Below are 25,280 nucleotides of genomic sequence, written 5' to 3' on the forward strand. Positions count from 1 at the left end.
AAGAAAAGGAAAAATGAGACCAGACTGACAATATCACTTTATTGTGAAGTCAACAATTTAGCGAGAGAGCAAGCCCCAAAGGAAGAAAGCAAAATTTGTATGGAGACAAATGTAGACCTATGAATGCTGCCCTGTGTTGCAGGTTGCAGCTGTAGACATCTGGTTGAAAACAGGTATTACCAAGAGATTTTATGGACTGATGGGATCATTCTGACTATCTAGTCAGAGAAGCATACCCAGGGTTTCTCACAACACAATACAGGAAAACAAAGATACTGGCTTGGGAAGAGGAGTGACAGCTTGGAGGCATGCAAGTAGCTGTCTGTCTTTCCCTTTAATGTTTGCCTGCCCACAGTTTGTCACATGCAGCAGCGGGAACACCGAAACAAAATACACTCAGATGGCTGTGAGCAGCTCAAGGCTCAAGTGAAACAGGCTTAGACTGTGTTCAGGGGCTCTGCAGGTCATACTCCCTGGCCCACCCCATCTTCAAAGCCATAGCCAATAATTACCTAGGGAAGATACCTTGGGTGTCCTGGTTTATCTTGTTCTTTCTACTTCAAATCCTAAAGTTTAGTTTCCAGAACTGCAAGGAGTTGATGCTCTAGAGATGGGTTTTGCAGGTACAGAACTGTTCCCTTCTCAGGTGTTTAGAGCTTGCAAGGTAAAAACCATGGGGAGGGAGAGGCTCTCAAGCACAGCATCCCACTAACCTTTCACTCAGTTGGCCAGAACAGTGCATCTTCTGCTTGGTTCTTACTGGAAAGCAATCCTTTTGCAGACCCCAAGGTACAGGAGAGAGGCTTTGTGCTCCAGACCTCTTACAGCTCGGTCAGTGAAGCACCGAGTCACTAGTGGCTGCTCTAGAAGGCCACCTTCAAAAGCTTCTTTATTCTGAAAAAAACCTGCTCTGCAGACTGTCTGTGGGAAATAACTAATGCAAAACCAGCTCTGTAGCTGTATAGACACCCATGATAAACAGTATGTCTTCTCGGCTGGGTATCATAAAGGAAAGGAGCATTTCACAGAATACTGCACAGAAAGTAGCAGGTCATGTAATACACAACCATGTCCACTTTTGACATTTGCTCTTCTCATTAGGAGACACAGAAAACACTTACCGGTACTATGAACGTGTGAGTTGCTTGATCCATGTCTAGGACTTAAGCTGGGGGACCCGGGGTAACTGTCCTGGGATCTGGGGCTGCGGGCACTGAAACAACGTACTTCACTGTCTGTCCCATTCACCATCTCCACAAACTGGCGACACCTGATTTCATAGGAGGGAAGGAGGAGAAAAGGGTGCATGACAGCCAGGATGCTCTGCATTGGAGGTTTCCTTAGTTACTGAGTGGACAAGTCCTAGAAACTGCATAGGAGCTACATTTTTTGGCTTTCAAAAAGACATTTCAGACTCCTGGTACCTTTGTATTGCAACTGCTCTGATAATGCTAGGGGAGGAAGGAGTTCAGAAATCGCACCTTTGATGCTAATGAATGTTGAGACATTCCCAAAAAGCAAGTTTATTTCCATTGTGCTAAGAAGAAACTGTTCCTTTACAGCATGCTTTCATCTCTACCACCTCTGCAAGTACGCCAAAAATCAATTGTGGTTTGTTTTTTTTTTCAGGGAGAAGATACTAAATCTGCCAAATATAGTTCCCTCACTACTCCGTCAACCCAGAAATACGCGTGGTCAACGGAAAATAGAGGAGGAAGGGTAAAAAAACCGCAATATCCACAGCAACAGTGAGGACTTCTCATTTAGCTTTACTGGGAATTGTCCTTATATGTTTCAGGAGGCTGGGGAGACCCACTCTGCATGGTTGGGAGAACTGGGACACACGAGCACCTTTCTCCTTTAGTCTCTGTCCCAGATAGCTTTCTTCATACATCTGCCTTTCTAGGAACCTTCACAGTGACTCCACAGGCTCCAGTGTTGCAACAGCTCCACCAGACAAGTACAGGCCGTCTGTGAAGGACCTCCTGGCAGTCAGCAGAGCTAAAATTTCACCCACCTCTGCCTGACCTCATGGGGCAAAGCCATACTGGGTCTGAGCAGCAACAAATGGGCTACATTTACATTGCCACATGCACCGTGCAAAGGGCTGAACGTACAGCCTTTCCCACCTGCCTCCAAAGGGATCTCAAACCAGTTTGAATTCAGAACAAGGTGTGCAGCCAGACTGGACGGCTGGACAGCCTCTTTCTTCTCTCCTTCATCTATGCATCTCAGCATTAGGGAGTATAAAGCTGTTCATACTTACTTTAACATGAAGAGCAGGTTGGGGTTATGATCTAGAAGGCCAGGATAGAGCTGCTGGGTGGCTTCTATAGCCTCTCCCACTCTGCCTGCTAATACTAGCTTCTGTATTCCTGAAAGCAGAAGGAAACCTATTGATACACAGGATCAGCTAACAAGAACAGCCAGAAGAGTGGTCTCACATAGGCCACACAGCTCCCCACTACCACCTTGCACAAGGGCTAGGGAGAACTGGGGACCACATTTTGTTTATTATGGAGTAGGGTGAGGAAAAAAAGCCTGTGAAAATGAGGGACAATCTGTCAGTAGCTCAGAAACACCAACAGGAGAAGGATCTGAAGGATGAACTAGGTGTGCTGGGGTGGGGTGCTCTGGGACTTTAGTCCTTTAGTCACAAAGCTATGCAGCAATGAAAAAGAAAGCAGGACAAGGTATCTGGATGGAAGCAAGGACACTGCTGGGGAAATGCCAAATTCAGAGGGGAAGCCCGTAGGTCAGTCTCATGTTATATCCTCTGGCTGGTTCATGCTTAGAAGCGTATGTATGGCTGAGCATTAGATAAGCAGAGTATTTATAAAGGGTCTGTGACCTGTAAAGGGTCGGTACTGTCTCCCCAGTATCCCTACTTCTAAGCAGAAGTAACTATACCAACAAAAGTGGGTTCCTGCAAGTCCCACCTCACTGTATTCCCCAAGAAGAGAAGTAACCTGAGCTTGGCCAGCAGCAATGACGTGGCACCCATAAGCTAGCTCCAAGAATCAGCTGTGACTAAGCCAGAAACAGCTCAACGAGTTGTACTCTTCTATGAGGTGCAAAGATACAAGGCAGAAGCCATACAGCACCCTGGATGTTCATGTCCCACATATGTTCCTTCAGTGGGTCCGAAGACAACAAGTGCAAGACTTGAGATCCCATCCCTGAACAGAAAAGCTGCTGATCTACAGAGGGCCACATTTTACTTTTCTAAGTGTACTTAAAACTAACAACTAAATGTCCTTAAAACTAAAAATGCATTGCACTTCCTTCTCTGTTTTTCCAGGACTTCTTACAAACAACAGAAAGAAGGTTCTGAATCGCCTGTGAAATGCTTTGCAAGCAAGCAGGGGCTCTAATAACAACAAGCTGTGACTTTTGCGAGTCATAAGCAGTTGAAAGCCCAGCCTGGTAATCTTCATTAGCAATCCCCAGTAACAATCTGCAGTGACTTGTCTTGGCTGCCACTTCTCAGTGTCTATTTGCTTGTTATCATAGCTGAAAGCTAAAACCAAAGACGTGGCTCTCACACCAACGTGTTGCACAGCCTCCTTCATTTTGCTCTGTTTCTTCTACTGACTTGCACGTCCGTTTTCATGTCTCTCTGCTTTTGACAGCTCTCTTCTTTGCCTTGTTTGGCAACTCTCACAGATGTCACTGCATTTTAGATTTTCCCCTCTTTTTGTTTTCCCGTCTGTATTTTCCTGACACCTTTTATTTAAGCCCCAACTTCAGAGCTCCATATTCCTTCCCTCCATCTGCCTCGTCACCTGTCCTCAAACACACGGGGCTGCACTGTCTCGCGTGCCTCCTGTAAGGCTTTACACCAATTAAACCCACAGCAACAAGAACGCTGGCTGGGGTCAGGGTTGCATTATGCATGACCTGGAAAGCACAAAGCCCATCAGCACTAACAGGCAGCAACTACAAGTTATTTTGGGTACTAAGCAGAGTCCCCAAATGAACCTGAATGCTGGCTAAGCGCATGTAATGTATGAAGAGCGAGCTACAAAGGGGCACGATGCTCCTGATATGTAACAGTCACATGAGAAACAGTTGACAAAGGGAAGGGAAATGTACAAAGTGGGATGTAGCATGTATTCAACAGCCAGGAGAATGCAGAAAACACACCAATGTTCTGTGACTCTGCAGGCTGTGAATAGGAAAGCTAAAAACCCACAAAAGTACAGCAGGAGAAAGCTGCAAGCCTCGTTCTGCTGGAACCAAAAGCACGTACAGCCTTACAAACTGACACATGAGCCACTTTGGTGGAAAGAGCCGTAACCAAAACAGACATAAAATACAAATTCTTCTCCTAGTGTGAGCTACATGTGTTGGCTGTGAATGTGCAAAAGCCTCAATGTGCAAAAAAAATCTACTGGAAGACAACATGTGCAAAGGGACTGAAAGACTTGTAACTCTGGGAGCTGTAGTCAAAACAGATTGATGTGTCTGGGTCCCTGTGGACCATGCTAATGAAACTACCCCTGCTGCACAGAACGTGTAGAAGAACCCAAATCCAAATGGATCCCTGGTGCACTGTGACCTCAGTTCAGGCAAAGTCCAAGGTAACCATTCTATTCTCTACCAATTCGGTACTACCTCCAAGAAAGCACCTCCTGCCCTAGATATTACGTTTAGCCTGATACGTGAAAACTGCTGGACTCAAAGCGGAGTCACCCCATCTCTTCCAGGATTCAGCTATTAATTTTCAACGCGACTGAGGAAATTAACAAAGTTGTCAGAAAAATTAGTATATTCAACACTGCCAGGCATGCAGGTCATTTGTCAGAGCAGACAGGCAAAGACAGCAGAGGGTAGAGGGGACACAGCACTGATGGAAAAGGTCTCCCAGCAGCGGTCCCTTAGCTCCACTGACCCCAGGCAGCAACACCAAGTCAGCAGTGTGCTGTGGACAGCTTTGTGAGCCACGGAGTAACTTTTTGACTTCCACAGCACTTCATTCCTCTGTTACCTGAAGGTAACACATGGCCTGCATGCCACACTTTGGGAACAACTACCCAAGAGACTTACTTTGTCTATTCTTTATTGAGGTCTGTTCTTCCTGGATTGTGGTGTCTGTGACTCTGGCAAAGGCAGTTGCTGTTGAACAGTACCCATGATGAACCAAATACGATGAAACCATACTAGAAAATAAGAAAATACAAACAGATGAAAAGACACTTGCAAAACAGGGTGATCACACTGGAGAAAAAAAAATCAACACAACAGAAGTTGCAGCTCCAGTGACCCAACTCAGCTTGCTTAGGACATAACCAGGGTCCTACTTGTGGGTCCAGACAATTTACAACACAGGCACCTGGTCCTCAACAAACAGAAGGGAAACTCTAAACTCACCTTACAGGGAAAAAAAAATAAAACATTGAGTCCCAATGCATACATGGTATTTATTTATTTAATGACTGCTGTGTAAAGGTCACTTGTAAGGGCTCAGAACTGTTACTGCCAGTGACACCCTACACAGGTATAAAATCTGAACATCAGAGAGGCTCACAGCTTTCAAGCAGACCTCAAAGAAAAGGTTCTGGTCCTGAATTTCTTCCAACATTTACTTTGCCAATAATTACATTTTTGGTAGTTGAATGTCCTTATTAATTCTACACATTCATAGATAGTTTTATCTGCTGATCTACGGAGTAGACTTAGCATTGATTTTTCAAATACACATTTTAAAGTTGTATTTTCAAAAAATGGGGGAGGGGGTAGGTAGTGTCATTGTCAGAAAATGAACACAAAACCATCTTTCTGAACACACCATTTCGGAAGGACTTGTGCCTTCCCAGGATGGTGGGTAAATGTTAACGCTCACTGGATTTTAACAAAACCTAAAAAGCCAGCAGAGGATTTCAAAGCTTCTAGTGAAGAATCTCAAAATAGGCTTCTCATGATGAAGCTGTATTAATCCAGTCAAGTCACAGCTAAAAACACACATTCAACTTGGCTACTTTCAGTACGAGAAAAGTATTTTATGAGTCAGCAATAATCTTCAGGCACAATGTTGTAAGCAGGTGTGTAATTTTTAAAACTTGTTTCAGAAACAAGTGCTTACGTACCACAAAGGGTACAAGGTGTGCCCTTTGCCCTGGCATGGTACAGACAGGCGTGAAGAAGCACATCCCCTCCCCGCCAAGCACAGCAGCCAGGTCATCCCGGCTCAATCAGGCTGAAACGCTGAACACAGCGATCCAGGCTGGCAGGAACGGAGGAGAAAAGCCAACTCTTGCTTCAGTGTAATTCAGTAGCCGGAGTCAGAGGCTGCAAAGATTTAAATGCTTTACAAAGCTGCACAAAACCCGAGCTCCTTCCTAGGGCACTTCTGCCTGTGGCACCATGGAAGCATCCCTGCGTGGGTACGCAGCAGTGTTACATGCTGGTCACTATGCCAGGCCAATTTTCAGCAATGACTTATCAGTTCTGCGTCTCAGCTACTTACTACAGCAGTGCTGCACACACTCATACATTCAGCAGCATGTCTGCAGCCAGAGGTATCTCTCCTGAAGTTCTGGGAGAAGTTTATCGCACTCCACTGTGACCTATCTTCATGCAGACAAAAACCTTTCAGAATCCCAGGTTCTCCAATGCTTTTACCACTTGGGAGCCATGGTTGAAACTTGTTGAGGGCAGCAGAAGTGCTCAAATCACAGGTGCAGCTACCTCTGTGCTGCATCTAAGGGTGTTTCTCTCACCTAGAGCAGTCATGGTGGTGATAGAGGTTTGTACTGCCTGAGGCTTTTCTTCAAAACAGAACTTGACTGCACGCTTCTCTGTACAAGTTGCATGAAGTTGTCCTCCTTCTGCATGGCATCACTTAGCTTCTCAAACAAACAATGCCAAGTCCTCCCACTTTACCAGAAATGGGGATCTACATCGTTCCTTCTCTCATAATCAATCACACCAGCTGATCTCAAGTCTCAGATGACTTCTACTCAGATTCCTCATGGAAAAGCTAAAAAGACTAGAGCTCCTGTAAGACTGTAACAACACACAAAGAAGAGGAGTGATCCATGTGAGTCCCTTTCAAGGTTTCAGGCACTTGAAAACCCTGTCAGAGCAGCCTCTCTGGTGACAACATATCCAGGCACGTAACACAGATGAAATACTCTGCCAGGCTAGTTCCTCCTCTGCTCTCCAGGGAGGCACTCCCTACAGCAAACCTTCCCCAGTGACGGCCTCTCCAAGATCGTGCCTCTCAGGATCTGTCAGGGAGGAGAGTCTCTGAAGGGAAGGAAATTGCTTAGCTGCACGGTTAGAGATTAAATAAGATGCTATGAATCCCAACAAAGCCACAGGACAAGAAAACATTGGCCCAAAAGCTTGGAGCTCCAAGCCGAAACAGCTGGACTACTGATGTGAGGTACAAGCCCTGCCTTAAACTTGCCTTTGGAGAGGGGGAAGATGGGAAACATGATGCTGATTCTTAAAAAGAAGTCCAAAGAAGTAACGAGGAACTCCAGAGCAGCGACTCTGACCCCTCCACCATGCACATCAGAAGCAATTCTGGAGAACACAAGGAAGAAACACAGGGATAAACCGGTCCTACTGCAGAAGAATCAACAGCTTGTGTAAAGGGAAGCCATGGCACTCTGGTGACATTTTTGGAGGGGCTCTGGAAGCAGGCAGAAAACAGATGTTTTTGCAGTCCACTTGGTTGTCCAAAGATACTTTACAATCTGTCAGCGAAACCTCTCAAAGAAACTGTGTCACCATGTGATAAAAGGAAAGGTCCAACATGGCTAAATATTCAGGTTAAGTAATAGGGTGGCAAAAAATGGTCAGTTTTACCAGGGAAAGGAAAGAGCACTAGCGCTGCAGGAACCTGTGCTATTAACATATTCATAAAACTAAGCCTGACAGACCAATGCTCTCACCCAACGCAGGTGCTTTTATACTCAAAGATGCAGGGCATTTTTCTGAGCAAGTTGCCTTTTGAGCACTATGAGCTAAGGATTTCCATTTACGTATCAGTGTACCTCTTCATTCTCTTTGGCTGCTAGGCAAGCTTCCCAAAAGCGAATCCCGTCTTTCCACAGCCTGACAAAAGGTGTTGCAGGGGGTGAAATGACCCCATAAAGTCAACAATCCAGTACATCAGAATGAAAATTAATGTGAAAGTCAATGCCAGTTGTTACATCTCATCCTGTGCTGGGTCAGACCAAACATCCAGTTAGCCCAGTACTCGTACCTCCCAACTGGCAAAAGCAAATGCCTAGAACAAAATAAAGGAACAAGGCACATATGAAATGATACCTTCCTCCATCGCCCTCCCAGCTTCCACTGATGAGCCAGATACATCCTGTCCTAGAGGTATCTCTCTACATCATAGCCCTGATAATGTCTCCAGTCGCTTTTTTTAATCCATGCCATTTTCATGGTATCTTATGGCAGAGAGTGTGAAAAAGTGCCCTCCTTTATTTCTTCTAAATGTGCCATCCGGTTAACTTCACTTAGAATCGTAGAACCACAGGATCATTCAGGTTGGAAAAGACCCTCAAGACCATAGAGTCCACCCGCTAACCCAGTGCTGCCAAGGCCACCACTAGCCCACAGCCCCAGGCACCCTGTCCAGGCGTTTTTTAAACACCCGCAGGGCTGGTGGCCCCACCGCCTCCCTGGGCAGCCTGTGCCAGTGCTTCAACACCTCTTCCCTCCCAGGGAAGAAACGTTTCCCGATACCCAACCTAACCCTCCCCTGGCGCAGCCTGAGGCCGTTCCCTCTTGTCCCGTCACTTGTTACCTGGGAGCAGAGACCGACCCCCCTGCCTACAGCCCCTGGCAGGCAGCTGGAGGGAGTGAGAAGGATCCCCCTGAGCCCCCTGCTCTCCAGGCTGAACCCCCCCAGCTCCCTCCGCCACTCCTGGTAGGACTTGTGCCCCAGCCCCTTCCCCAGCTCTGGACGTGCTCCAGCTCCTCTACGTCCCACTTGAAATGAGGGGCCCAAACCTGAACCCAGTACTCGAGATGTGGCCTCAGAGCAGCCAGTTTCTCCAGGAGAATGCTGTGAGAAACAGTGTCAAAAGCTTTACTAAAGTCTAGGTAGACAACATCCACAGCATCTCCCTCATCCACTAAGCTGGTCACCTTGTCACAGAAGGTCACTTGATACCCTGTAATTCTTGCAGTGCAATTGTTCCTTCATCACCTTCTCAAGTCTATTCAAGGTATTTTTTTCATGCTTGTTTCACCCCTCACGATCACATCCTTCAGCACTGTACGTCTATATATTTGCTCCCTGCCTTATTCCTACCCCATACCTTTGCACATTCTGCCTTTTTTTTATTCAGGCTTTTCTCACTTCTACTACATACTTTTGGAGAGAAAGAACCAAAACATCACATGGTATTCACATTAAGGATGCACCACATATTCACACAGTGACAGAATTATTTTTGTCCTGTTTTTCTCCTAACAAATCCAAGCTTGGTGTTTTCTTTTTTTTTTTGGCTTACTACCAAAAAAATGACCTGATATTTCTGTGCAATGATTCACCATAATCCGAAGATCTCAGTCCTTCCTGGAGGGCCCCTTCTTCCCAGCCATTTCTGAACACCCTCAACACCACAGATACTACAAGCACGTGTTCAAGTCTCCTCCTCCCAAGGTGGAAACCCCTTACCCACTCATTCCCTCTCTTGTCTGTCTTGTAACTCATAATCCACATCAGATGTGCCCTCAGCCTCTGGCTGCATAGTCCCCCCTTAGTTAGCAGCAAGGAAATTTCTCAAAAGCCTTATGGACTTCCAAGACAGAGACAGCAGCCCAAGAACCACATCCACGTGTCTGCTGGCTCCTCTTTGCAAAACCCACGTCCTATTTCTCCATGTGTGCAACGCATCTACCCTTCAGCAGTGCTTCTACAGATTTGTCAAAACCAGATGTTGAGGCCCTCTCTGCCCATCACTGCCCTTCTAATGAAACCTTTCTTGAATCATGGCACCATACACACCATCCTCTCCTCTTCACCCAAGGCAGTTTGGAAAGAAACTGCTCCACAGCCACAAGCTTACCTGTTTTCTCCTTGAGTCCTGCTAGGATTTTGGGTAATATCTGATCCCAGAGACTTTCTCCGCTTCCCCTCACCTATTTCTTCCAGTGCTTTTTTGAGAGATATTTCAGTCCCAGACACAGCCTCTGCCAAGCCCCTCACAAAGAAACGGCCCAACATGACAACCTATCTGATTTCTGGACACAGAGGTAAAGAATTAAATTGGATACGGTCTTATTTTCTCCAAGGTCTCTTTTTATACTGCAGTCCTCTACAGACCCTACAAACTTTCTGGCAGGCCTCCTGCTCCTTATTTTCTTGAAGAAAGAGACTATTTTCAATAGCTTCTTCTACCTGCTTTTCACAGTTTGGCCCGTTGTCCTGAATTATCTGTAAATAACTAAATACAAACCAGCAGACAAGAAGAATGATCACATGGATGCGATCATTCCTGCATCTATATCTCCTGGGGGAGATTGACCAGTATCAGGTGTTTAGGGAAAGAATATAATAAAAAGGTGAAACACAGAGCTATCTATAATCAGAGAGAGAGGAGCAATCAGAGATAGAAGCAACAGCCATAGACCTGAGGGTTCAAAATATAACTATGGAATTGGCCTCCAGGAATTACTGTGAATATTTAAATGTGTATCTTTTAAAATCCACTTAAGCCACCACAACTTCTTGCAGCAGCAAGTCCCTCAGTTTTATGTATTTTGTGGGGGGAAAAAAAAATAAATAGTATTTTGTTTTTCAACCAGACGGTGCTTTTTCTCTAATTCTTGTGTTTTGAGAAACAGTAAATAATCACCTTATAGTAATTTCATTGGAGTGGTGTAAATGACTGACAGGCAACTACAGTCCACCTCCCTCAGTTACCTGCTTCCAAGCTGTGGAGCCTTAATCAGCTCTGTCTTTCTTCAGGCAGAAGATACACCTGACCTCTGACAACTCTTTTCAATTGTTCTCATCATGCTCTACTCAATACTTTTTTGCAACGGGAAATGCATTCAACATTCAGAAATTTATAAAGTGCCATAATTGTGTTTTCAGTTGGTTGGGTTTGGAAGCCTTTGGTTTAGGCTGTTTCTTGCTTTTTCATTTCTGAACTCAGCTGACTTACATACTGGCTTTTCTCCTATGTTAGTTTTTATGGTGTCCTCTCCACTCCCCTTCCTCCAATGCATCACCTCAAAGTGTATGTTCTTCCATTCCTACAAGCTTTCATGCAGTCTTTGGCTGAAAACTTCTCCCATATCTTTTACATTTGAAACAGCAGCAATCTACACAGGAAAGACTATTAAACAACAAAGCAGAGGGTATAACAATTTGAGCAAAATGCACTGAACTGGCAATTTTTGCCATAAGAAAGCATAAATTAGCATAAAAAAAAGTATTTAAAGCCTAACAGAACATGGAAGAAGCTGAACACCGGAACAGTGACTTACTTCTGCAGCATGGCTTGCCACTCGCCTAGTCTGTCTCCTATAGGAAACCGCTTAATGGTGCTCTGAATCTTCGCTCGCCACTCCCTCATGTAGTCCTCAATGTCGAACACAAATGGCTGCTGCCCAAAGTTGGCATCGACTATCTCTCCTGGAGTCTGGAGACCCACTGTAGGGTAGAGATTTGACTGGGAAGGAAGAAAAAGAAACCTGTATTAAACCCAGCTTTCTCTTTCTGGTTCCAGTTACATAGTTTGGTAAGACAAAAGAGCTGCTCTTTAAATTGAAAAATGGCATGGAATAGGAAGGGGCAACAGCCCTTTAGGTACATCTCAAGGAACCCCATGACTTACTGTGCAGTTATTAAAAGTTATTGCATAAAACCAGAACAATGGGTTCGATCCCCCAGCAGCCTATGGTCAATGCCGTGACTGCTGTCTGTGGAGCCTTCACCTTCTGGCTTCGTTTTCTGCAGTTCTACTAAAGTTCAAGACCCAGCAGATAACAATAATAAAAAAAATGAAAGGGGCATCATCTCAATCAATAGATCTATGCGTCCTCCCCTGTTTCAATTGAATTCTCTTACTCCTTGGAAGATACCACCTGAATATTTTACATCTCTGTAGGATGGTAGTGGAGCTCTGAGGTTAGGTCTTTGACGATCTCAAGACAGCAAGCCATCCACACAAGAAATTCCACTACTGATAGACAAATTTAATTTTAAGAACAAGCATATGGATCCAAATGGAAGCTTTGACTCGACTCGCCACCAGAACATGGGGAAAAGAAAAAGGTGACCACTGTGAAAATACCTCTAAAATTCAGCCAATAATTCAGCTTCCAAAGATCTAATTGAAAACAGGTGGTCAAAGTCTAGCTTAGAAGTTATCTGAATTCAGGCTGTTTTAAGAATAAGCTTATGGATACGAACTGAATCCCTGAGCCTACTGAAATGGGGGAAGAAAAAGAAATGCCATCAGAAAAGGTGCAGGGGTGCGTGGTTCTCATCATTCTGGATCACGTTTTCAAAGAGAGTGTTCCATTCGCTGACATGTTACTTTTCTGGAGAACAAGTTACTTTTCTGTTTGCAACACAAACTTCATTAATTCTCTGCTTCAGAGCACCTGCTGGTAGCTTGCAGGGTTTAGGAAGAAACCTCTTCATGCCACTCACAAACTGTTTGGCATTGGTTTTTTTCACTTTGCTTTAACACACTGGAGGCTGACACAGCCAGAAACCAGGCGCTAGGCAAGGCACACAGATGCACACAGTGAAATTGAAATCTGGAAGGTGCCTGGTTGTGGTGTCTTGCTCACAGCTGAACCCATGTCAGAGGTTAGATCAGTGGTGGTGCAGATCTCTCTCTCTAGGTCAAATCAGACAGAACTACTACAGGTGGTTAGACAGTCATCCTAAAGAAAGCTAGGATGATTCTCTCCTCTATAGCAAGAGGCATGGGCTTTCCTTAAAATTATCTGGAAAAATTATTCAACTAATTCTTCACTATTGCAGAGACCTGAAATGTTGGCAATGTCTCCCCTTGAGACCTACTGCAGTTGTGAATTTTACTTTTTACTAAAGGTATTAAGATTGTTACGAGGCAGAACTCAGCAGAATCCTAATTACATTGGCAAAAATAGAGCCAGCATGTTGTGGGAAGTGATTACTTCTCTCTGCTTTCACTGGCACAGCTACATCTGCAGTTCTGTACTTGGCTCCCCTCCTCCAGATCCTCAGGACAAGAAAAACTTTCACAGATGGGGTCCAGCAGAGCTCTGCTAAGATGGTCAGTAGGGCTGGAGTGCATGGCATAGAAGGAGAGGGTGAGCTTGGAGAAGAGAAGGCAAAAGGGAAAATTTAACTGTGTCTTCCACTCCCAAAAGGGAGGTGAGAAAAAAAGATGGAGACAGATTCTTCTCAAGGGTGTTCAGAGAAAGGTGCAAGCTGCAGCCAGGGAAATTCTGACAGGACATAAGGAATAAATTCTTCTTTGTGAGGATAGTTAAGGACTGGAACAGGTTCCCAGAGAGTGCAGCATCTCTATCCTAGAGATTTCCAAAGCTCAGCTGATATGGTCCAGACCAACCTGCTCCACCTTTGAAATTATCAAATCTCAAAAAACAAAGAAAAAAAAAGAATCTATAAATACAGGCTGGAAACTGAGATCAGAATTCAGGATGACTGTATTGCTGCGGACTCAGCACACCACCTCCTGTCCTATTCTCACACCAAGGAACTCACTGGGTTAGAGAGGTGTGCAAGGAAAATACAGCATGATACAGGAAAAGCCACCAGAGGAAAATGCCAAATATAAAGTCAGTCTCTCCCTTCTTTCAAATCTAGCTGACAAGGAATCTGAGAGATCAGATCTTTTCCACAGCCCACACTTAAGAATTTTTTATTAACTTAACTTTTTAGCATTATGAACCCAAGGACTTCCAAAGCCAGTAATCAGACACCCAAAATACTTGGAAGTTACAAATAAAAAAATCCTGTATTTTTCAGCCACTCTTGGGTATGTTTGTCTTTGAAGGGAAGCTGCCTACCCCCAATTTCTCTCAAATGATCTCAGAGTTAAAATTCCATTTTTCACATGTGGGATGTGTCTTCATTGCTCAGCAGCTGTTGGGAACTACATGTATCTCCACCACCCTGCCAGATGCAGGGAGACATCACCCCAGAGCCCACTGACCAGGGCAGGTGCTTTCCCTGCCAAATTCTTATGGCACACCTTGCCCATGACATTGGGGACCTCTTGCCTCTGATGCTGGTGGCCAGCTGCTCACAACCCCCTAGTTAATCTTGACTTATTTTTTAACTCACTTGACCCTTTGCACCTCTGTAATTCCACCCGGGGCTCTTCCACATTCTGCTTTTTTACATTCCTTATTGTTTCAGCAAACCGCCAGGCAGGATAAGCCTGATACGGGCTTGTGTACATAAAGAGAGTTTGGTCTAAGCATTGACTTAAAAAGTGGAAAACTCCCTCTGTGGGATATTCACTTTTGCAAGCAGTTACTTCTGTATTAACTTCAGCCCGTGCTCAGCCAAAATCCAATTTTTTCCCCTCACTACATTTTCATACAAATACAAACACTCTTTAGAGGGAAATGAAACAAGCTGAAGCAAATATGCTTCACTGCACGGGATCAATCCCAACAAAATGTGGTTTTAAACTGGAAGTATCCATTTCAACTTCCTAATATTGCAAATACTGCAAAATATTGTCCTCATCATTTGCCTCTGAAAGGGAAATTTTGCACTAAGTGCTGCAAGGAAACAATTTCTAGACTGGTAATGTTTCAAGGGTGAAATTAATTCCTTGTGTAATCTCACTGACATGCCAACCCTAAATGTTACTTAAGCTTGAAGGGTGTAAAAGTAATGGGGCTTACTGGCCGAACTTCTCACTGACGTGCTCTACCAGTTAGCTTCAAAATCACACAGGCTGTAACGCCAGAAAAAGCTTCCACCCTACAGCCCCTCCCGAGGTGTTTCAGCAAGGAGGTGTGGGACAGAGCCAGAGCCAAAAACCATGTCAAGCTGCTCAAACCAGAGAACCTCAAGGGTCACTCGGGTAAGGCTGCTGCTTCCACTCCCGTCTGCAGTTAACACTTTCAGGCTGCAGCTTTAGCAGGTGAAGAACACGGAGTGCATTCTGTATCTCTCACATGATAGATGTTTTCTCTCCTTTACCTTATAATGAATGGATACTGTGTTTGAGCCTGCATCATAACGGTATATTAAAAATATCAGTTGCAAGTTTCGTCAGCTTCAAATTTCCTACGACCTCCAGACTTTTACAATATCTGACAATAGTCATTATATTTAAATCAAAAGTCTGTCTTGGGTTTGGCACCCCCTTCTTCAGGGAAGAGAAGTAACCCCAACCGGCTAGAAGAAAAACCAAGAAGCCATGGACCGAGGGAGCAAAAAGGGCCAGAAAAGGAGAAAGAATACACAGGTGTCTGCAAGAGTGAGGGAAGAAGGCAGCAATTCAAGAGAAGAATATTGAAAAAGGAGGATGAGAATGATGGAAGCTGGGTGCAGGCACCCTTAGGATGAAGCTGCCAACACGGCAGCTGAGCCGGTTAGCACATGGAGAGGAAGCTCACCTCAGGAACAAGGCCAGGTGCAAGGTCCTGCACATGGGTTGAGGCAATCCCAGGCTCAAATACAGTCTGGGCAGAGAACAGGTTGGGGGTGTTGGCTGATGAGAAACTCAACATGGCCCAGCAATGTGCGCTCACAGCCCAGAAAGCCACCAGTATCCTGGGCTGCAGCTCCAGCAGCGTGGCAAGCAGGGTGACGGAGGGGATTCACCTCTGCTCTGCTCTGGTGAGACCCCCCTGCAGTGCTGCATCCACCTCTGGGCCCCAACATAAGGACGTGGACCTGATGGAGCAGGTCCAGAGGAGGCCACACAGATGGTCCGAGGGCTGGAGCAGCTCTGCTGTGAGGACAGGCTGAGAGAGCTGGGGTTCTTCAGCCTGGAAAAGGCTCCAGGGAGGCCCTAGAGCACCTTCCAGTACCTAAAGGGACCTGCAAGAAAGCTGGCAGGGGGTTGGAAGTAGATGTCTTTAAGATCCCTTCCAATCCAAACCGTTCTACGACATGATTCTATGATAGGAATGTCCAAAATCTACACAGAGGTAGAATTCTTCTGCCCTTCCTTGCATCCACAGCTAGGTGGTGAAATGACCCAATGAAGCTTCTCCTGCCCTCTTTTCAAAGAGAAATTATCTCATGGAGGATAGTTCTCAATAGCAGGAAGCCTATAGGGCATCCACTGTTCTCCTTCCTGGGCCAGAAAAAGTGTTATGGATTAGCTGCTGCTGTAAAAGCCAGAAGGAGACTTCCACGGAAAATAGCTCAGCAAACTGGCTGGTAAAAGGCACAGAGATGCCATTTAACCATTGGAGACCCCACCACAACAGCTGATCCCAAAACCCACTTAACTAAGACTTCTTCCAGTTTAACAGTAAAACGTCTCCTCTGCACAGAACACACAGAAAAACAAGCATGAGATCCTGTATAGATGATCTGGTGAGATCAAGAAACAACAGGATGGGGAGATGCCCTGGGCTCAGGAGGGTTTTGAAGCATTTCAAGCATTGGAACAGGCTGCCCAGGGAGGTGGTGGAATCACCAACCCTGGAAGTGTTTAAAAAACATGTAGATGCGGTGCTTAGGGACATAGTTTAGTGGTAGACTTGGCAGTCCTGGGTTAATATCTGGACTTGACCTTAAAGATCTTTTCCAACCTAAATGATTCTATGATGCTATGAATTCAAGCTCAGCAGCACTGCAAGACCCCATTGCTGCAACAGCCCCTCTGCTTCCCCAACTGTTCATCCCCTATTTGTGACAGAGACTCAACACTGGGGTGAACAGCCTACAAGTGCACATTAAATGTATACATCAACGCACTGTGCACTCCTGGATCAAAAGGATGCGAGTTAATCTAAGCAGGACAGGTAACTTCAGCCTGCCAAATGTGTGCTGCCAAGCTCTATGGCAACGCTTTAGCTGTAAACGACAAAACAACGGTATGTGTTTCAGATAGCTATTTTTGATTGGTGAGCCTAAACAGTAATTATCTATCCCAACATGAAGACTGCTCTCATCTCAGAAAGAGAAGCAGTCTAGCCAAAGGAGAAGACCAAGTGGTGAAAAAATTAGAAGGAATATGGTAAAACTGTTGACTTCTAATGCAATCTGTATCCAGAGGGGAAAAACAAAAGAGCACCTAAAACTAAGGGGTATATCACAGCAGCGGCTTCTTGGTATGGATGCAAAGTTGCCACAAGATCTCACTCTGAAAGGTTAATACTCATGGACAGATAAAATATTCTTTCTGTGAAACAACCCACAGAAAGAGGGCTTCTAGTTTAGAATATACCGCAGTGTTAGCAAGTTCAGAGAGTCTAGGAATCAAAAAAAAAACCCCAACCCTGTATTGATAGCAGATGTGAAAAGGCAAATTAAATAACTCTAATGTCCTTCAGCACAGACACTGGCTGGGATGCAGGAGAGATCTGTAAAGCCATAAATTCCATTGGGAAGATGAGCAGGGAGTGCTAGTCATTATTTCTCACAACACAAAAATTAGAGGAACAAAATAAATGTTTTGGCAGGAGGTGCAAAGCAAAGAAAAGCAAGCTAGCTTGCACACGAGCTCTCTTGGAAGTCAGCCAGAAAATCAATCACTTTGGAGACCTAAACAAGTTATGGAAACCAAGAAATTTCTCAGAGGAAATTCCTTGGAGGAAATTAAGTACAAAGACAGGAGTGAAGCCTCAGGGACAAGAAGTTCTATATATGAGAGAAATGGATGCAATGGATGTACTGGTGTATGCCTGACGTGGCTTTACCTTCTTTTCCTAAACACCTCCTCCTTGTCCAAGAACACTTGGCTCTGAAAAAGAGCAACTCATGATCCAGCGTGGAAGTCATGCTTTCATAAGATCCAACTAGACGTTACTGTCTGGTGTAACTCAGCTGGTGTCCCTGCATTCAAGACTAACTCAGTATTGGGGCTGGTGAATCAGAGGAGTAACTATCAGCTACACATGGATGCCAAATACATTTCTCCTGCAATTCCATGAGCTGTTTAGTCATCATGGGTGGAGACTTTTCAGAAACCTGTGCAATGAGCACACACACTACAGCCAGCTAAGCCTGACCTTCATTCTCAGAAATACCCTTCCTTAACCACGCTGTAGTAAGGGAACAACTCCCACCATGGCTGCAAAACTTGGAGGAGAGAGGAAGAAGCTGAGAATAACACCATCATATATTTTGGGGCTTTCTGATGATGGGACATGAGAGGCTACCCAATGACTTTGCATATATACTCCCCACAGTTGAAGATGCATTTCCGAAGACATTGACCTGTAACGAAGTTTGAATTCTTGCTTTAATTCTAGGAGAAGGAGCAACATACTCTTAGAGGTGGTGAGGAATGAGATGAGGCACGTGAGCAGACCACAAACCCAGCCACAGGATTATGAAGTTTCCAAAAAAGGAGCATCCACATCAATCAGTAACGTGCATTACCATTTTTTTAACAGGGCATCAAACTGGGGGGGGGGGGGGCGGGGGGAGGGAAAATCACACCCCCACACTTCCCCCTCCCTTCTGCTTATATCCTTAGTTAAAATACTGAAAATATGTGTACTTACAGGGAGGTCTGTAAAGGCTATACCTGTGGGGGGAAAAATATTAGAATTAAAAAGACAAAGGATTTTTCCCCTGCTTGGCTATATCTTCAACATGCTACAAAATGTTACTGCATTTCAATAAAACCCAGCTCTGACCCTGTATTTCACCATCTGTCATATTTAGAAGTAACTTCCCTCCCTAGTCCCCTCCCCTGTAAGGTTTTGCATCCGGAGAAAGGTTCAGGGAAAATCGTAAATGTTTTGACATCTCTTCCAGAAATTTGATTTTCTAAAAAGCAGCTCCTCTTTTCTTTGCTTCTCCCTCTGTTACTATGATGGAGTTAGTTTTCAAGAAAGCTTTAGAAACAGAGTTCTACTGTAACATTACTTCAGTTTAGGCTGTAACTAGCTCTTCTTACCATCCAGAGAGACGGGAATGAACGAACATTCAACGCTTTGCATTACAGCTGGGGAACAGCCTTGCAACAAGACCAAGCTGCAGGCAGGAGCACACTGTGCAAAGAACAGCTTCATCCTCAAATGCATTGCTACAGCTCCAAATATAAGAGATGGGGGAAAAGTGGTATTTAAGCAGAGCCAGCCACGGCTGAGGATGGTCAACAGAGCTGTGGCCAGAGACAATGCTCAGCTCAGGCAGGCCACCCCTGGGCACAGCTCTGCGCCTGGCTCGGAGGGAGCTGCCGTGCAGCGGAGGTACCTCTCCTCCCTCTCCCGCAGCATCTCCCACGGGGGGATCCAGCAGCCGGGCAGCAGCACAGTGAGACGGATGGGCCAGCGACAGCAGCTCTGACCCACAGGATTGGGGCCATCCTCACAGGTGGAAACTGCTCCGTGCCCTGCTCACCTCAGCAGGCCGGGCTGAATTCATGTGCTAAGTAACAGCATCGCAGGAGTCAGTCTGGGAGCTGCAGTCCTGCCCCACGCGTGATCCCAGCAATGCTTTGTGTCTCCAGCCAGCAGACAGCTGGTACCCACACCAGTATGCCCGGTTCTCGCACACATCCCACCTCTCAGCCACGCAGCAGTCCCTCCTGCCCGGCACTTGAAAACACACTACAGCTGGCACAGAAGCAAGAGCACAGACTTCTCCGTTCTTAATGTTAGGACTATTTTAACCAATACCTGCAACGTAATGTCACCAGATCAGCCTGGAATGTTGACTTCAACCAATTTTAGGAGTCAAGGTAGGAAACAAATAGTTACTATTCAAACCAGGACAGCTCCAAAATCAAATTCTCGGAGAAAAAAATTCTGAATATTTTAATAAATAAATAAATACATAGGCAATATGGTTTAATTAACATCATGGCAGTTTGGACCTTGTCTGTTGAGTACCCTCTCCACAACCCAACCAAAAACTGGGTATACAGGCGATGCTGGAATACCTGGCTGAGAAAAACATTCAGTAAGCATTACTCTCACTCTGCCACTTTTCCCAAACATCGCTCCTCCCTCAAACCCATTTTTCACTTTGCACTTGTTTTGCTCAGCTGGATGTTACACCAGAAAGAGGCCAACCTCTTTGAGTCTGCCATCCAGTGGAGCCCTTCTTGGCCCCCCAGCATCACTCAGAGCCAAAGGTGGCCCAGCTTGTGCAGCGGTACGGCTGGGAGCTGTACCCTGCACATGGACAAGTGTATGATTTTTGAGCAGACTGGATGGGTGGAAAATTGGCTGGACTGTCAGGATCGAAGGGCTGTGATCAGCAGCTCAAAGTCCAAGTGTGGCCCCTCAGGGATCGATGGTAGTGCCAATACAGTTTAATGTTTTTACTGATGACCTGGATGATGGGACAGCATGCACTTTCAGCAGGCTTACAGATGTCACCAAACAGGACAGGGGACAATACACTGGAGGGCACACTGCTATTCAGAAGAACCACAACAGACTGGAGAAATGGTTCAGACAAACCTCACAAAGCTCAACAAAAGCAACTGAAGAGCCCTTCCACCAGGCTGTAATATTCCCAGAAAACAGGACAAGCTGGGCCTGACTGGGGAGAAAGCAGAGCTGCTGAAAAGGATGCAGGGGGTCCTGCTGGGCGGCAGAGCAGAAGTCAACAGTGGATCCTTGCAGTGAAGCTGGTCAACCACGTCCTGAGCTGCATTAGTAAGAGTGTGGGTTAAAGGAAGGGATTGCTCCCTCCTCCACAACACTTGTGAGTTTGAATGTGGAGTGTGATGTCCACCTTTGGTTCCCCAATACAAGACAGACAGCGAGACTGGAGTGAGTCCAGCAGAGGCCAACAAGATGAAGAGAGGCTAAGGGAAAAGACGTTGTCCAGTCTTAAAAACATTAGGGAAGACACTTATTGCTGCCTACAGCTACCTTATGAGAGGGTACAGAAAGGACAGAGATAAACTTTTCTCAGAGATGCATAGTTACAGGAGACAGGAGGCAAAAGAGACAATTTACAACATGGGAAATTCTCATTAGATATTATTGGGAAAAAAATCAGTATGAATGTGGTCAAACACTGAACCAGGGAACTAACAAAAGCTCCCTGGGGGATCTCCATTCTTGGAGACAGCAAAAATTTGATGAGTTTGAGTAATGTGATCTAGTTGGTCCTGTTTTCAGCAGGGTGTTGAATGCATGACCTCCAGAAATCCCTCTCAACGACAAGTACTCTATGATTCTATAAAGAAACTTACTAGATTCCCTTTAAATTAAGGCATTGTATGCTTTAATCCCTGTTACCTTTGTGCGTACAGAACTAGATCTGTTGCACAAGTATGTCTGCCTAGAGAGTTCATCCTGAACCTGCACTGCTACATATCTGCATCCAACAAAGTCAACAGCAGAAAGTGAAAGAATCACAGCTCTAACTAGGCAGATGAATTTGAAACTGTATTTTTTCTCTGCAGCACCTCCAAAGCCTGGATCCTATTTAAAATAGGAAACTTCATAAATGTAAAGACATAAGAACCGGACAGCTCAAGAGGTCAGGAAGCAAGAGCAAATGTGTGAAAAGCCTCTCCTGTAAGTCCACGACGTTAACGCGATTATCAGGGCAGTGATATACAGACATTCAATGGAGGTTCAGTGCTGGGGCACAGTGTGATCAACACCTTTACCTGCCATCTGATCAAAGGACTTCCACCTTTCCATGACTTAACATGTACTTATACACATTCCCATGCATACAACATGCTCATGGACCTTCTAGCCCAACTCTATTCTCCACCCAGCAACAATCCTGTCTGCCTCACAGCTGGCTATCTTCTTCACAATACATTTCAGAATTCAATTTGCCCAAGACATTACACATTTGGGTGATCAGCCACAGCACTCCATTTCCTATATGGCAGGGTACTCCTCCAACAGCTGTTCAGGTGACTGTAATTAAGAGAACACATAAGCAGTGCCGATGGATTGCAATAAACAGCAACACAATGAACAAGATGGGCATCCTAAAGAGTAGACTAGGAAATGTCAGCCCATGAAATACTTGAACACTTCTACAACTTGCTGCTGAGGAGAAGCACTATAAAATGTACACAGCTCGCTGCGTGCTCTTGGAAATATTCTCCAATCAAGCCACTTGGGTAACATTGTTCTTACAGAGACAAGGCTACAGCCAAGTTTGATATTTTCCATTCATTTCAAATTCAGTTCATCTTCAGTCTTGTTTTAACTTCCCAATGCTTTTGCTCTCTGCAAACTCTGAAGGTTTAGGGACAAACCTATTAAACCCAGCATGGACATCTATGTGTCTCTGTTACAGGCAGATTTCTTCATTATCCCTAATGTTCCTGTTAGTCTCTAAACTGGTTGCAGAAATTTTACTTTACAGGTTAACTTGGTCTTTCCCAGTGCCTGCACTAAAACTCAGACTACAGGAAGCTTTCTATGCCAAGACTTCAGACGGTTGCATGCTCTTTTTATAGCCCTGCTGCTCCATTTACCACGGTCTGCTGTCAAAGCCCGAGACCTGAAACACTCCTACATTAGTTCCTGAGCAAACTCATCCACTTAATCCCAGAGGCCTGTAGCAGTCATTCCCTCATGTCCTGCATCCAAGAGTCTCTGCTTAATGGCTGGAGCCCCAACATTTCTCACATTTCTCTCTCTCTCTCTCCTAATTCACTCTCACCACACTTCTAGCCACACCTCATCATGGTTTTACTGTCAGGACTCTGCTCAGAACTTGTCAAAGGCGTTTTGTCAGCAGTCAGAAGACATTCAAGGCATCTTCCAGAACAGAGAATTAAAACTATATTCGATGTTAAACCATCTTCATGTGATGTCTCCAAACAAAGTTCAAGACTTAGCTCCAACCAGAACATGCAGAATTTGTGATGGCCAAGAAAACAGCTCTTATACAGTGCTCCTCATGGATCTGATTAAATGGAAAAGTACGGAGACAATGGAAGTCAACATTAAGCAACAGAAGAAACTGCAAGGACAACAAAGAGGGAGTGTCTAATGAACAGATAAAAGGAGAGGATTGAAATAGTGAAGAGAAAAATGGTGAAGAGGTCTCTTTAGGGAAAGACAAAGCTACGATAATTCCATTAAAAGCAAGACAAATTCAAAATGCCCAGAGGCAGGGCCCTGAAACCCTGCTGTCAAACTAACTGGCAGCACAAAGGGGCCGATTAGTCTCATGAATATTTTTGGTATCTGCAGCAGGATTACACAATGACCTCATTTCCTAAGAGGAGATATACATAGCTTCTGTGGCTTTGTCAGGGAAGATGAAGAAAAAGCACATTCATTCCCTTCCTGGTAAACCTTGGGTTTGCACAACACAGAAATGAGATTCTATTCTCAGGTTAGCATCAAGTATCATGACGGTCTGCTACTCTCTAGTACTTCCATCACTGTCTCTTCTAAACACATCATCTCTCCTCTTTGAATACAACCATTATGCTACTATAGCTCAAAGAGAAGCTGGTAGACAAATAAACCAGTTGTGAACACTCAGGAGAGTCTCTTACCCGCAATTCTCTCATACATCTCATGTCTTGTACTCTACATCTTGAAGAGCCCAAGAGGAGGATACTCAGGAGACAGCAATGCTTATATCCAAAGCTGTTCTCTAAGCATGGTGTAATTTAATTCCCTTCCTTTCCTGTTTCTTCCCACTGGCACTGTTCAGTGCTGGGGTAGACTGCTCCCCTAGGGATCATTCAATGTCCGATTAGAAAACCCAAGCCTTCCACCCAACCCCCCCCCCCCATCTTTGACGGAAGAGGGGTGTTAAAAATCAAGAAAGGAAGATCAGGTAACTTAGTTCTGTAAAGACCTCCGAATGTGTGTGTCCCCAACAAAACAAATCTGAGCAGGACACGAGGCAACGAGTCGGTGGAATGCGTTACAGAAGCTCCTTGTTTGGCTCCATCTGCCTGGACACCCGGGCACAACACAGCCCTGGGAACCAGGGATGGAGCACAGTACAACTTCTCAACCAACACCCCTTCTACTCTGCAGACTCCTGGTCTCTAAAAAGAAATTAAATTTCAAATGAACAAATTTGTATTGATTAAATAGAAGACCTGGCCTCTTCCTGACTATTAGGCTTTTGTTGTGATGAAAAGTAACAGCACTCTCAGGCTAAAAAAATAGTGAAGCTGAAAAACCATCCGCGCAAACAAAGGAAAACAGCCAGAAAGGCACAGCAGAAATCACTACACTACTTCTGTGTAAATACACACTAAAAATCAAGGACAGCAACTAAATGGAGAGAAGTTGTGAAACCTTTTTAACTATTTCAGCACCTTAGTCACTGTTGTATGATGAACTTGTCTCATTCCTAAGCAACAACTGCTCTAGACCATCAGCTGTTGCTTTCACACCTCTGCTTATCTTCCAAGTTCTGGACTGACAAGGTCCACAGATGAGTTAAATTTAGAATAATCCAGCTATTAGAAAACTGGGCAATTAACTAATACCTATGCACTACAGATGACTCCTCATGTCTCCACTAGTGACTGGTCTTAACTAGGAGACCCCCAGCATTACGCATGGTCTGGCTGATACAGTTATTTCAAAAAAAGAAGCCAGATCAGACACTCAACTCTGAGAAGCTCCTCACTGGGTTTCTGATCAAGACTTCATTTATAAAATTAGAACGCTAAAAAATCTCAAAGGATGCTCAAAGATTATTTTTTTCCATTCAGGGCTGGAGACCCCTTCACAGAATCACAGCATGGTCGGGGCTGGAAGGGACCCCTGGAGCCCCCCCAGCCCAGCCCCTGCTGAAGCAGCTCTCCCAGAGTGGGCTGCACAGAGCTGCATCCAGGCAGGTTTGAATGCCTCCAGAGAAGCAGACCCCACAGCCTCTCTGGGCAGCCTGTGCCAGGGCTCCGTCACCCTCAAGGTAAAGTTCTTCTTCCTCATATTCAGAAGGAACTTCTTGTGTTGCCGTTTGTGCCCGCTGCCCCTTGTCCTGTCGCTGGGTGCCACTGAAAAGAGCCTGGCCCCGTCCTCCTGACACTGGCCCTTGAGATATTTGCAGGCATTGATGAGGTCCCCTCTCAGCCTTCTCTTCCCCAGGCTGAACAGCCCCAGCTCTCTCAGCCTTTCCTCCTAGGACAGATGCTCCGATCCCTTCATCATCTCAGCAGCCCTTTGTTGGACTCTCTCCAGTATGTCCGTGTCTCTCAATACTGGAGAGTCTAGTACTT

General features: G+C 45.2%; 1 protein-coding gene across 10 annotated transcripts in view; it reads right to left on the bottom strand.

Moving 5' to 3' along the window:
* RANBP10 (RAN binding protein 10) overlaps nucleotides 1–25,280 on the bottom strand; it is a 90,679-nt gene that overhangs the window by 20,926 nt on the left and 44,473 nt on the right. For 9 of the 10 annotated variants that reach the window (XR_008825606.1, XM_056360268.1, XM_056360267.1 and 6 more), the window contains 5 exons: nucleotides 18,649–18,671; nucleotides 11,467–11,651; nucleotides 5,050–5,162; nucleotides 2,267–2,375; nucleotides 1,122–1,270 (listed from right to left, as the gene is read on the bottom strand). Coding sequence is in view for 9 of the 10 variants with exons in the window: in XM_056360268.1 (XP_056216243.1) it covers nucleotides 1,122–1,270; nucleotides 2,267–2,375; nucleotides 5,050–5,162; nucleotides 11,467–11,651; nucleotides 18,649–18,671 (579 nt within the window). In the remaining variant the exon portion in view is untranslated. The remainder of the gene's footprint in view (nucleotides 1–1,121; nucleotides 1,271–2,266; nucleotides 2,376–5,049; nucleotides 5,163–11,466; nucleotides 11,652–18,648; nucleotides 18,672–25,280) is intronic. The other variant, XM_056360274.1, reaches the window with a different exon arrangement.

This window comes from Falco biarmicus, chromosome 15, assembly GCF_023638135.1.
Source record: "Falco biarmicus isolate bFalBia1 chromosome 15, bFalBia1.pri, whole genome shotgun sequence".
Classification (NCBI taxonomy): Eukaryota; Metazoa; Chordata; class Aves; order Falconiformes; family Falconidae; genus Falco; species Falco biarmicus.